The following is a 12112-nucleotide window of genomic DNA, read 5'->3' as shown; positions in this document are numbered from 1 at the left end:
AATAATTAAAATATTTAATCATGTTATCCTTACGTCTATAATAATTGAATTTCTATTTCTAAATTGTTGGAATGTCACTCTCTTGACAAACAAACATCTTCATCTTCAGTCATCTCCATGAAATCTATGCATTAGTTGTTTTGTTGTTGAATATTGTGACATTGCAAATAGAGGATATTTTACATATTAGGTCGATGCAACATAAACCGCACACTACGGTGGCTGATGTGGTGACGCAGTGTGCGGTGCGCATATCACCAACCCCCAGTGGCACCGTTTTGCCACCGCACCACAAGCCCTTACTGCACCTCTTTTGGTCCTTTCTTGACCTTTGACCATTTACGACATTTAAAAAAAAAAGAAACAATAAATAAAATAAAAGCAGAGTAAATGTGGTATGACACCCTTCAGTTTTATCGGGTAACGACACAATGATGTGGCACCGTAGTAGTGTAGTAAGTGGTCTTTGTATTGATATTTTGATGTTTTGAGGGATATATATATATATATATATATATATATATATATATATATATATATATATATATATATATATATATATATATATATATATATATATATATTATAAAATTTTGGAAAGAAATATAATATATTTATTTTAGTAAGTGTATATGAGAAATTATTTTAAAATCAATAGCCGGGTAATGAAATAGTCAAGGAAGTATGTCGATCGATAGGGCCACTGGCCACTGGTCACTGGCCACATAGAGGTGATAAATAGAAGTAAGTATGTCGATAGAAAGGGATGTATTTGTCATCGTAACCCTCAAGAAGCGGACAACAATTGCATCCTTTGTTGCTTGCACAATTTCGCGTTATAGAAACTGTTATCGTCTCTATCACATTGTAACTATCTCCATGGCATCACCCAAATTCAACTTACTATTTAAACTCCAGCAAATCATCATTGAATCGAAGTCGATCAATCAGGGGAAAACGTCGATCATCCATGGAAGGAAAATTGAATCAAGATAAATCCAGCATTGATACAGAATTGCAAACCAAGTTACTCCTCCACAGTGATCATGATCATAAGGGTGGTATGAGAACCATGCCATTCATCTTAGGTAATTCAAATCTCCAAATTCTTCCATCATTATCTGTATTCTAAACTGTAACTCACAGGAAAACCTTATCCGTCCACGAATTTTTTTGAGTTCGAGTATGAATGAATCACTATCGTATCTATTAGGGTTTTGATTGGTTTTTTGGAGCAGTGAATGAAGCATTCGAGAGAGTGGCGAGCTATGGATTGTTGCCAAACATGATATTCTATCTGATGGAAGTTTATCACATGGAAGCTGTAACTGGAACAAGCATACTCTCAGTCTGGTCAGCACTTTCAAATGGCCTCTCCATTTTTGGAGCTTTCATCGCTGATTCATACTTGGGTCGGTTTCGGGTCATTGCTCTCGGGTCTCTCTCTACCCTTCTTGTAAGTTCCTCATTCTTCTATCAAATGACCCCAATAAAAACCTTATGATTCTTAAATAGAAACTATTGATGATCTTCTCCTTTCCACAGGGGATGGTTTTTCTATGGCTGACATCCATATTCCCACAGTTAAGACCTTCATCTTGCGATGAACTCAACACCATTTGCAACCCTGCAACACCAACCCAACTCACTTTTCTCTTCACATCTTTTGGTCTACTCTCAATTGGATGTGGTTGCATCAGACCATGTTCCATGGCCTTTGGTGCAGACCAACTCACCAATCATCCAACCCAAAACAACCAAAGGCTCATTGACAGCTACTTTAATTGGTACTACGCTTCTGCAACAATGTCAATGCTTATATCTTTTACACTAGTGATTTACATTCAAGATAAGTACGGTTGGCAGGTTGGATTTGCAGTTCCTGTGTTGCTCATGGTTTGTTCTACTCTCATGTTCTTGCTTGGATCATCTCTTTATGTGAAAGTTAAAGTTGGTGAGAGCCCGTTTTCAGGGTTCATTCAAGTTCTTGTTGTTGCTTTCAAGAACAGGAAAGTGAATCTTAGTCAAGATGACTGCTATAATCATAGCCATGGAATGGATCGAGTTGAGCTAACAGAGAACTTAAGGTTTCTCAACAAAGCGTGCGTTATTAACGATTCAAACACAGATCCATGGAATCTCTCCACAGTCGAAAAGGTGGAATCCCTCAAATCCTTAATTAGTATAGCACCAATTTGGTCTTCGGGAATTCTACTATTCACCACAAGTTCCCAAAGCTACCCAACACTCCAAGCAAAAGCAATGAATCGACACATCACCTCAGGATTCGAAATCCCACCCGCATCATTCGTCTTATTCTTGGTCTTAACACTCACAATATGGCTCGCCTTCTATGACCGTATCTTAGTCCCGATTCTAACCAAACACACACATCAACCGCGTGGGCTCCACCCGAAAACCCGAATGGGAATCGGGCTAGTAATCTCAGTCATTGCCATGGTGGTGTCTGCCATCGTGGAAACCATAAGGCGCCACGTGGCAAGGTCGGGTAATGACATGTCAGCATTGTGGTTGGTCCCACAGTATTGTTTGGTAGGATTAGCCGATGCATTTAATGCAATAGGGCAGTTGGAGTTTTATTACTCTGAGCTTTCGAAAAGCATGTCAAGTATTGCAGTGGCACTCTTCATGGTGAGCAATGCGTTTTCGGGGATTTTTGGAAGCTTTTTGGTCAATGTTGTTGACTCTGTAACAAGTGAAGGTGGTAATGTGAGTTGGTTATCAAGTGATATTAATGAAGGACATGTGGATTATTACTATTGGTTACTTGGTTTTTTGAGTTTGCTTAATTTTTTCTACTTCTTAGTCTGTTGTCGTCTTCATCGGATGTTTTCATCGTCTACATGAGCTCAAAAAAGAAGGATCAGAGTTTGGGGATTGAAGCTCAACATTAGGGTTTTAGAATCCAATATTGCCATGCCATGCAATGTGTTTGTATGTGAATCCTGCTTTAGTGTTGTAGCATGTGGATAATCTAGTAAATAATTTCAAGATCCTTTGTTTTTGAAGGATGATATCATTGGCTTTGTTAATGAATTTCAAATTCTTTCTCGATATGGTTTTTTACAACCCACCAATGGCATGGACATTAAAATTTATATTGCATGTTTAACGTGTATTGTTTTAAAGAAGTTTAATTATATTGTAATTTGATGCGGATAAGGTTTGTTACTTGTTAGCTATCTTTATTTAAACATGTCTTATTTTTAGTTGTATATTCTTAGGTTCAAATGAAATTGTCAACTTTGTATTATAGCTAGAGCACATGATTAATGAAAGATGCAAGAAACGAGGTTAAGAATTTGGCAACGTTCATGGGTTACCCTTTTACTGAAATGGAGGAAGATGATAGGGAAGTGGAAAAGATAATAAATTTATGTAGTTTTGAGATATTAAGCGAGGTGAATAAGAATGGAAGAAGCCATATCTTCTTCAGAAAAGGAGAAATTGGAGATTCCGTTAATTATCTTACACGTGAAATGATCGGGATTTTGAACAAAATCACCAGTATTATGGGTTAGGTATCTCATTTTAAATATGAATCTGTAGCAACTTTACATGGTCGCTCTATAATGAATCACCTTTTCTTTTTTTTTTTTTTTTTTTTTTGCTATTTTATTGAATAAATGGTATCGTATATTCATATTTTATAATATAATATTTTGAACATGATATAACCATAAAGAATTAATAATTACAACAATTCAAAGTATATGTTTTTTGTTAATTCTGTAACCATCATGTTTTCTTCGGTTTATCGATTTCACTTCTTCAATTTCTTTGACAAATTCCTCAAGTGGGTTGGAGATGCAAATGGAATGAGTTAGAAATAAATCATTATTTACGCAGCAAATTACATAGTTTTGGTGCAAAGAATGCTTTAATGGGTTAGAGATCCTTAAAGTGATGTTTCTTTTGTAATTCTAACTTTACGGGGAGAAATTAATCTCATAAACTATATATAAATGTTTAATTTTTTATTTAATATAGAAAAAATGACTTACAGCTCTTTAAGAGTACTTTACATAATATAACTTTTTCTTAATTCCCCAAAGTGTGTAGTGAGTTTCTCAAAAGGTTTTCAAATATCATTTATACAAACAACAATTCATAACTAAAAAAAACATAAACTTAACCTAATCGTATTACATGGTTCTTCAGGTTTCTCAACAGAACATGATTTATTAAAGATTCGAACATTGATCAATACACAGTCAAAAGAGTCGAATCCTTCAAATCCCTAATAATTCGTATGGCACCTCTTGGGTCTTCTTTTTTTGGCACATTTCACTTTCATTTTCTTAAAATTTCTCCTCAATTTATCTTTTGTATCCTCTATTCTATCCTAGCAAGCACGCTACTGAATGTATGTATATTGCCATATATAATGTCCATGGGTACTTAAACAATATAAAGGTTATTAAACAACTCAAGTATCATGAATCTACAACAAAAATATTAAATTTGTAAGAACCAGGTCGATGCTAAATGGGACATTATTTTGTGCTTTTATAATAGCAACATACTCAAAAAACTGAGAAAAAATAATTACATTATTTTGTGCTGCAAGTTTCTTCATTAGAATAAATTCTTCGTAAAAAGCGCCGTTGCCGGGGATCGAACCCGGGTCACCCGCGTGACAGGCGGGAATACTTACCACTATACTACAACGACAAGTTCTTGTAATAGATGTTGGAAGTAAATTCTTGAATTAGAATTTAATAATTGCCTAACCTTTTGAATTAACAAATTGCAACCCATGTACGTATGACAGTTGAAAAACAATCATAGTATCAAAATTCAAATCCTCCTTTTTGAATTTATACATGTTGTTGTCCTTGGTTAATTAATTCCTAATTAAGGCACTCTCATACTCTCACATGAAACTATGAAAGATCAATAGTCTAGAATTAAAGCTTTTATTTATACAAGGTATCATAAAGGCACGGAAGGATCCTCATCTACCTATCTACCCATGGCGTTCGCAATCGTGGAAACCATGAGGCCCCAATGACATGTTTGGAAATAGGAATGTGGTTGGTCCCACAGTATTCTTTGTTAGGATTAGTTAGACTTTCAATGCAATGCAGATAGGGTTTTATTACTCTGAGCTTCTGAAAAATATGTCAAGTGTTGCCATGGCGATGTTCATGGTGAGAAATGCTTTCTCGGGGCTTGTTGAAAGCTTTTTGGTTAGTCTTATTGACTTGGTAACAAGTGAAGGTGGTAATGTGAGTTGATTATCAGAGTGATATTAAGTAAGCCATGAAGGACATCTGGATTATTACTATTGGTTACTTGGTTTGTCGAATTTGCTCAATTTTGTTTACTCATTGATATGTTGGGATGTTTAGATCTTCCACATGGGTTTGAAAAGGAAGGGGGTAAGAGCTTTAATGGGCACATGGAAGATGGCTTGCGTTTGATATGAAAATGCATGATTGAGAGTCCATTTTCTTGGCTCTTTTGTTTGTAGAATAGCTTTTTTGTTTAGGTAACATATGGTTGTTAACTCAATTTTAGGTAGTTTCCAAAATTGCTTTAATTTTGTTAACTTTGTAATTTGACTAATTTCCCGATTCTAGTAAAGTTTTGCCAAAGGGTGAGGTATTTATCCATAGTATTGATATAAGTTTCATATGTCAATAAATCTGTAATATATCAACTATCAAGTATAATTTTTGGATTTCAACTTTGTCACAGTGTCCCGGGTAATGAGTAGTTTGTGGGGGAATTTTTCTTAATTTTTGATTAGTTTTTTTTTTTTTTATACAAATCTTAAAGAAAAAAAAAAGTATTTTGTCATTTCTTTTATAGAAATACAATTGGATTTGAGAAACGTACGTTTCACGCACCTACGGAAAATCAAATTTGCGGGATAATGAACAATTGACAGATGAAAGAAAAAATGGCCAAAAGAGCTGACAAGCTGAAGGAAGTATATTGATTAAAAGGGATGTATTTGTCAGTTGCAAGAAACAAACAACAATGGAATCCTTAGTTGCTTGCGCAATTTCGCGTTCTTGATATCGTTATCGTCTCTGTCACATTCTAACTATCAACATGGCACCCAAATTCAACTTACTAGTTAAACTTCATCGAATCATCTTTGAATCAAAGTCGATCAATCAGGGGAAAACGTCGATCGTCCATGGAAGGAATATCGGATCAAGAAAAGTCGAGCATCGATACAGAATTACAAACCAAATTACTCCTTCACAATGATCATGATAATAAGGGTGGTCTGAGAACCATGCCATTCATCATAGGTACATCAAAATTCCCAATTCTTCCATCGTTATCTGTACTCTGTACTCGAACTCCCAGAAAAACCTAATCGGTCAGCCAGTTTTTGCGAGTTCGAATCTAAATGCATCTCGATCGTACTAATTAGGGTTTTGATTTTGATTTTGGAGCAGTGAATGAAGCATTCGAGAGAGTGGCGAGCTATGGATTGATGCCAAACATGATATTCTATCTGATGGAAGTTTATCACATGGAAGCTGTAACCGGAACAAGCATACTCTCCATCTGGTCAGCACTTTCAAATGGCCTCTCCATTTTTGGAGCTTTCATCGCTGATTCTTACTTGGGTCGGTTTCGGGTTATCGCTCTCGGGTCTCTCTCCACCCTTCTCGTAAGTCTTCCACCTCGCATATTAACTTTGATTTTGGGGCTGTATTTAATCTTCTTGTTGCTACAGGGGATGATTTTTCTATGGCTGACTTCCATATTCCCACAGTTACGACCTTCATCCTGCGATGAACTCGACACCTTTTGCAGCCCTGCAACACCAACCCAACTCGCTTTACTCTTTTCATCTTTTGGTCTCCTCTCGATTGGATGTGGTTGCATCAGACCATGCTCCATGGCCTTTGGTGCAGACCAACTCAACAATCATCCAACCCTAAACAACCAGAGGCTCATTGACAGCTACTTTAATTGGTACTATGCTTCTGGAGCATTCTCGACAGTTGTTGCTTTTACAGTAGTAGTGTACATTCAAACTGAGTATGGTTGGCAGGTTGGATTTGCAGTTCCTGTGTTGTTCATGGTTTGCTCTGCTGTTATGTTCTTACTTGGATCGTCTCTTTATGTGAAAATTAAAGTTGGTGAAAGCCCGTTTTCAGGGTTCATTCAAGTTCTAGTTGTTGCTTTCAAGAACAGGAAAGTCAATCTTAGTCACGATGACTGCTATAATCATGGCCATGGTATTGATCGAGTTGAGCTAACAGAGAACTTAAGGTTTCTCAACAAAGCGTGTGTTATTAAAGATTCAAACACAGATCCATGGAATCTCTCCACTGTCGAAAAGGTCGAATCTCTAAAATCCCTAATTCGTATAGCACCCATTTGGTCTTCAAGTATTCTACTATTCGCCACAAGTTCCCAAAACTACCCAACACTCCAAGCAAAAGCAATGAATCGACACATCACCTCATGGTTTGAAATCCCAGCCGCATCATTCGTTTTATTCATGGTCTTAACACTCATAATATGGCTCGCGTTTTACGATCGTATCTTAGTCCCGATTCTAGCAAAACACACCCATCAACCGCGTGGGCTCCACCCAAAAACCCGAATGGGAATCGGGCTACTAATCTCAGTCATTGCCATGATGGTGTCCGCAATCGTGGAAACCATAAGGCGCCACGTGGCAAGGTCGGGAAATGACATGTCAGCAATGTGGTTGGTCCCACAGTATGCTTTGCTAGGATTAGCCGACGCTTTTAATGCAATAGGGCAGATGGAGTTTTATTACTCTGAGCTCCCGAGGAGCATGTCGAGTGTTGCCATGGCCATGTTCATGGTGAGCAATGCATTCGCGGGGTTACTTGGAAGCGTTTTGGTCAATGTTGTTGACTTGGTGACTAGTGAAGGTGGTAGTGTGAGTTGGTTATCGAGTGATATTAATGAAGGACATGTGGATTATTACTATTGGTTACTTGGTTTGTTGAATTTGCTCAACTTTTTCTACTTCTTGATATGTTGTCGTTTTCATAGGAGGTTTACATTGTCCACGTGAGCTTGGAGAAGAAGGGTAAGATTGTGAGCATTGAAGGTTAACATTAGGTTTTATCATGCCCTAGTGTTGCGAATTATGTTCACATGGATAATTACAAATTATGTAATATTAGATACATATTTAATAAACATTATACGAATGATCCAAAAGAAAGTATATGATGGTTTTTTATGGGATCATATTAGATAACGTAAATTTCTACGAGTTATATCTATGTCATGCTATGTAGTGTTTGAATTTAATGATTGAAGGATTTTTAAACAGATTCATACTATTTGATGTCAACTTCACATTAAATCTAGTGTAAATTACACTATATGGATGTAACATGATATAATGTGAAGTTGATGTGCATTTAACATCCTAAATTTGGGTTAAACTTAAGTGGATTAATGGTTTAAAGTTTATGAAATGTAATGGAAGTCTTGATCTTGGAAAAATGATTCTAGCTGTGAGAAATTGGTAAATAATGTCAAAATATACTCTAAACGTCAACTTAGAGTAATAAAATGGTCGATTATGTATTAATATACCTTAGGATGAAAATGGTATAGATGAAGAGGTGTTTATGAAAGATGTGGGTCATAATGCAAATTGCAACATATGTTGTTATTTCCTAAAACAATAGGACAAGAAGGAAAAGAGATGAAAATACCCGATAATCATTAATATATATTTTGGAAAACTTCTTAAATGTATTGTGTGATGAATATTATGCTTCACTATAGGAAAGAAAGCGGATGAAACTATTTTTATACAACGAATAAGATAGAATCCAAAGTATATTGCTATTTTTTGAAATTATTTGCAAAATGAGAAAATGAATATAAAAACATGTGTATAAAATATAAATATGTAAGACTTGACAGTTAGAAGCACTATGTGGGTGTTGTGTAATGTGGGAATAACTTTGAAATTCAAGTAGATGAGAATTAGTTGATGTATGTATGATACAGGTTGAAAGTGGTAAACTACTTGTGAACTATTGGACAAGTCAAGCCTAAGTCCTTTAAGCATCTTATAAGAAAGTTATGTCAATAATGAAATTCTTATATAGTACAAGCACTTCGAATGGCCCAAAGAAAACGAGAGTGAGAAACAAAATCTTAGGTTTAGTTACGGAAAAACAGTTTTTAGTTTCTGTTTTTCATTTTCCCTTTTCCCTTTTCAGTTTTCCTTTTTCATTTTCAGTTTTCATTAGAAAATTTAGAAAGCACATTCAGTTAAAACTTATTAATTTTTCCTTTTCAGTTTTAGAAAATTAAAAAATGTGTTTAGATACGTATATTTGTATCGGTTTTCATATTTAGAAAATGGTAATGTTGATAGGGTGGGGGTGGGGGAGGCGTCAGGGGACAGTGGGGGGGGGGGTAGATGTGGGTGGGGTGGGTGTATGTTTGTGGGGGTGAAAAGCTGTGTGTGTGTGTGTGTTTGTGGGGGTTGGTTTGGGAGTGGGTGGGTGCGTGTGTATACGTAGGGGTGTGGTGGATTGGGAGTGTTAAGGTAGAGGTAGGTAGAGGTGGGAGTATGTGTGCATTTATATTTTAGAAAAAATTTGACATTAGAAAAATGTTTAAAACAATGACTATTGGTTTTCTGAAAATTTTCAACTTTTTTGTAATTTTAGAAAACATGAAATTTTCATTTTCTGTGATATTTTAGAAAAATAGACGAACTAAACGTGTTTTCAAAATTCTCATTTTTTTTAGAAATTTTTTTCGGAAAACATCACATTTTTCCACAACTAAACAGGTTGCGTTTACTTACAGAAAAATAATTTTCATTTCTCATTTTTCTCTTTTCGATTTTAGTTTTCATTGATAAATTTAGAAACCGCGTTTAGTTAAAACTTATTCTTTTTTCATTTTAGGTTTCAGAAAATTAGAAACATGTTTAGATGTGTATTTTTCTATCGGTTTTCATTTTAGAAAACGGTAGTAGTGGTAGGATGGGGGTGGACGGGGTGGTGGATCGAAACACCAGATTTCCCTTATGGCAAGTAAAGATGAAAGATATTATTATTCTGATGGATTTACGCAAGGCGCTTTTGGGTTATGAGAAAATGTTCGCTTTATGGACGGAAGAAGAAAATGAGACGAAAGATCTAAAAGCTCAATCCCATATTCATTTTCATTTGTCAAATGATGTTTTGCAAGATGTTTTGAAAGAAACTTCAGTGGCTGCTTTATGGTTGAAGTTGAAGAAATGTTGATGACGAAGAGCCTACCAAACAAGTTGCATTTAAAATGATTGAAAGAGGTTCTTTAGATGAACATTTATCCACATTCAAAGAGTTAGTAAATAACTTAGACAATATGGATGTTCAGTATGAAGATGAAGATATAGTTTTATTCTTGTTGTCATCGTTGCCTGAATCCTACAGCTAATTTCATGATACTATCATCTATAGTCATGACACTGTTGTCCTAGATGAAGTTTTACAGCTTTGGATTTATAAGAGAAGATGAAACATATTAGCGGTGGTGGTTCAAGTGATGATAAAGTCGAAGGTTTAAATGCCCGCGGAAGAACAACAGATAAAGGTAAAAATCCTTAATCTTCTAACAATACCAAATCCAAGTCTAAAAGCAAAAGAAAGTTTTGTAACTACTGTCACAAGAAGGGACATATGATTGATGAGTGCTTCAAGTTGAAGAATAAATAGAAAGCAACAACGTATGGTAAATAAGCTAGCACTTCAGGTGAAACCGATGTAGCAGAGGTCGGTTGTATTAGAGAATTTCTCAAAGTTTATTCAAATAAACCTGATTCCAATGGTGAATAGATACTCGATTATGGTTGTACTTTTCATATGTGTCACAAAAGAAGTTGGTTTTACACATTTGAAAAGGTTAACCAAGGCTATGTTCTGATAGGTAACAATTCGACATGTCCAATTGTTAGACATGGCTCAGTCAGAATCTGGATGTTTGAGGGGGTTATCCAAACCATTGGGGAAGTTAGGCATGTTCCTGACCTCAGAAGAAACTTGTTATCTCTCAGGTCTTTTGATAAAAACGGATACAAGTTTGCTGGTAAAAGTGGAGTTCTCAGGGTATTCAAAGATGGTTCTGATAAACTGAGAACCAAGCGTAAAACCTCAGATCTCTACTTTCTTGACGGGAAAACAATCTCGAGTGGTGTTGTTGTTGTTTCAAAGTCTTTTTCTGTTCCAGACCAATCCCATATTTGGCACCTTCGACTCGGCCATATGAGTTTTCAAGGCATGTATGAGTTGAGTCAGAGAGGATTACTTGGTGAGCAAAAGATTGTTGATTTAGAGTTCTGTGAAGATTGTGTATATGGCAAGTCAAAAACAAGTGAGATTTATGAGTGGTATTCATACAACGAAAGGACCACTTGAATATGTACACTCATATTTATGGGGGCAGGCTCGATTTTCTTCGAAAGGTGGAGTTGATTATATTCTCACTATCATTGATGATTTATCCAAGAAGGTGTAGTGTTTCTTCTTGAAACTGACGTTTTTCTACCTTCAAAAATTGGAAAGTACAAGTTGAAAAGCAATCAGGATTGGTGGGAAAGTATCTTCGCACAGATAATGGACTTGAGTTTTGCTTAGAAGAGTTTAATGCCTATTGTCGAAAGGAAGGCATCACTCGACATCGCATGGTAGTCCATACACCTCAACAAAAGGGCGTAGCCGAAATGATGAATTGCACCATTATGGAGAAGGTCTGGTGTATGCTTTCTAATTCCAAGTTGCCAAAGTCTTTTTTGGCGGAGGTTGCCTCGACTGCTTGCTATCTCATCAACCGATCACCATCACGAGCAATTGAGAAGAAAACTTTGTTTGAGTTATGGTCCGGGAAAACTGATGATTATACAGATTTAAAACCTTTTGGATGTCCAGTTTATGCACGAGTTGACAATGGGAAATTAGAACCAAGAGCAATCAAATGTGTTTTTCTTGGGTACAATCCGGGTGTTAAAGGGTAAACGTTGTGGAGCTTTGATCTGAAGAAAGTCATTATCTCTAGAGATGTTATTTGTGATGAGTCTGGTATGATTCAACCAGTCTCAGACTCTTTAAAAGATACAGAT

At 36.0% G+C, this 12112-nt stretch overlaps 2 protein-coding genes and 1 non-coding gene across 3 annotated transcripts; 2 read left to right on the top strand and 1 right to left on the bottom strand.

The window, feature by feature from the left end:
• The first annotated feature begins 759 nt into the window (after positions 1-759).
• On the top strand, positions 760-3183 carry LOC145033154 (protein NRT1/ PTR FAMILY 1.2-like). The gene is made up of 3 exons (XM_078981982.1): positions 760-1088; positions 1239-1456; positions 1546-3183. The coding sequence occupies exons 1-3, from the start codon at positions 971-973 to the stop codon at positions 2866-2868; spliced, it is 1659 nt and encodes a 552-aa protein (XP_078838108.1). The 5' UTR covers positions 760-970; the 3' UTR covers positions 2869-3183.
• Positions 3184-4623: 1440 nt separating this feature from the next.
• TRNAD-GUC (transfer RNA aspartic acid (anticodon GUC)) lies at positions 4624-4695 on the bottom strand. The gene has a single exon. It is a non-coding gene; the product is annotated as a tRNA-Asp (tRNA).
• A 1162-nt stretch (positions 4696-5857) lies between these two features.
• LOC145033138 (protein NRT1/ PTR FAMILY 1.2-like) lies at positions 5858-8242 on the top strand. Its single transcript, XM_078981981.1, has 3 exons — positions 5858-6290; positions 6441-6658; positions 6725-8242. Exons 1-3 carry the CDS (start codon positions 6173-6175, stop codon positions 8045-8047), a joined length of 1659 nt encoding a protein of 552 aa, XP_078838107.1. The 5' UTR covers positions 5858-6172; the 3' UTR covers positions 8048-8242.
• The last annotated feature ends 3870 nt before the right edge of the window (positions 8243-12112 follow it).

Source organism: Lactuca saligna, chromosome 1, assembly GCF_052625555.1.
Source record: "Lactuca saligna cultivar CGN05327 chromosome 1, ASM5262555v1, whole genome shotgun sequence".
In the NCBI taxonomy this organism is placed as follows: Eukaryota; Viridiplantae; Streptophyta; class Magnoliopsida; order Asterales; family Asteraceae; genus Lactuca; species Lactuca saligna.
Note: the sequence above shows the minus strand (reverse complement) of the source record. Positions and strands in the feature narration are given on the sequence as shown.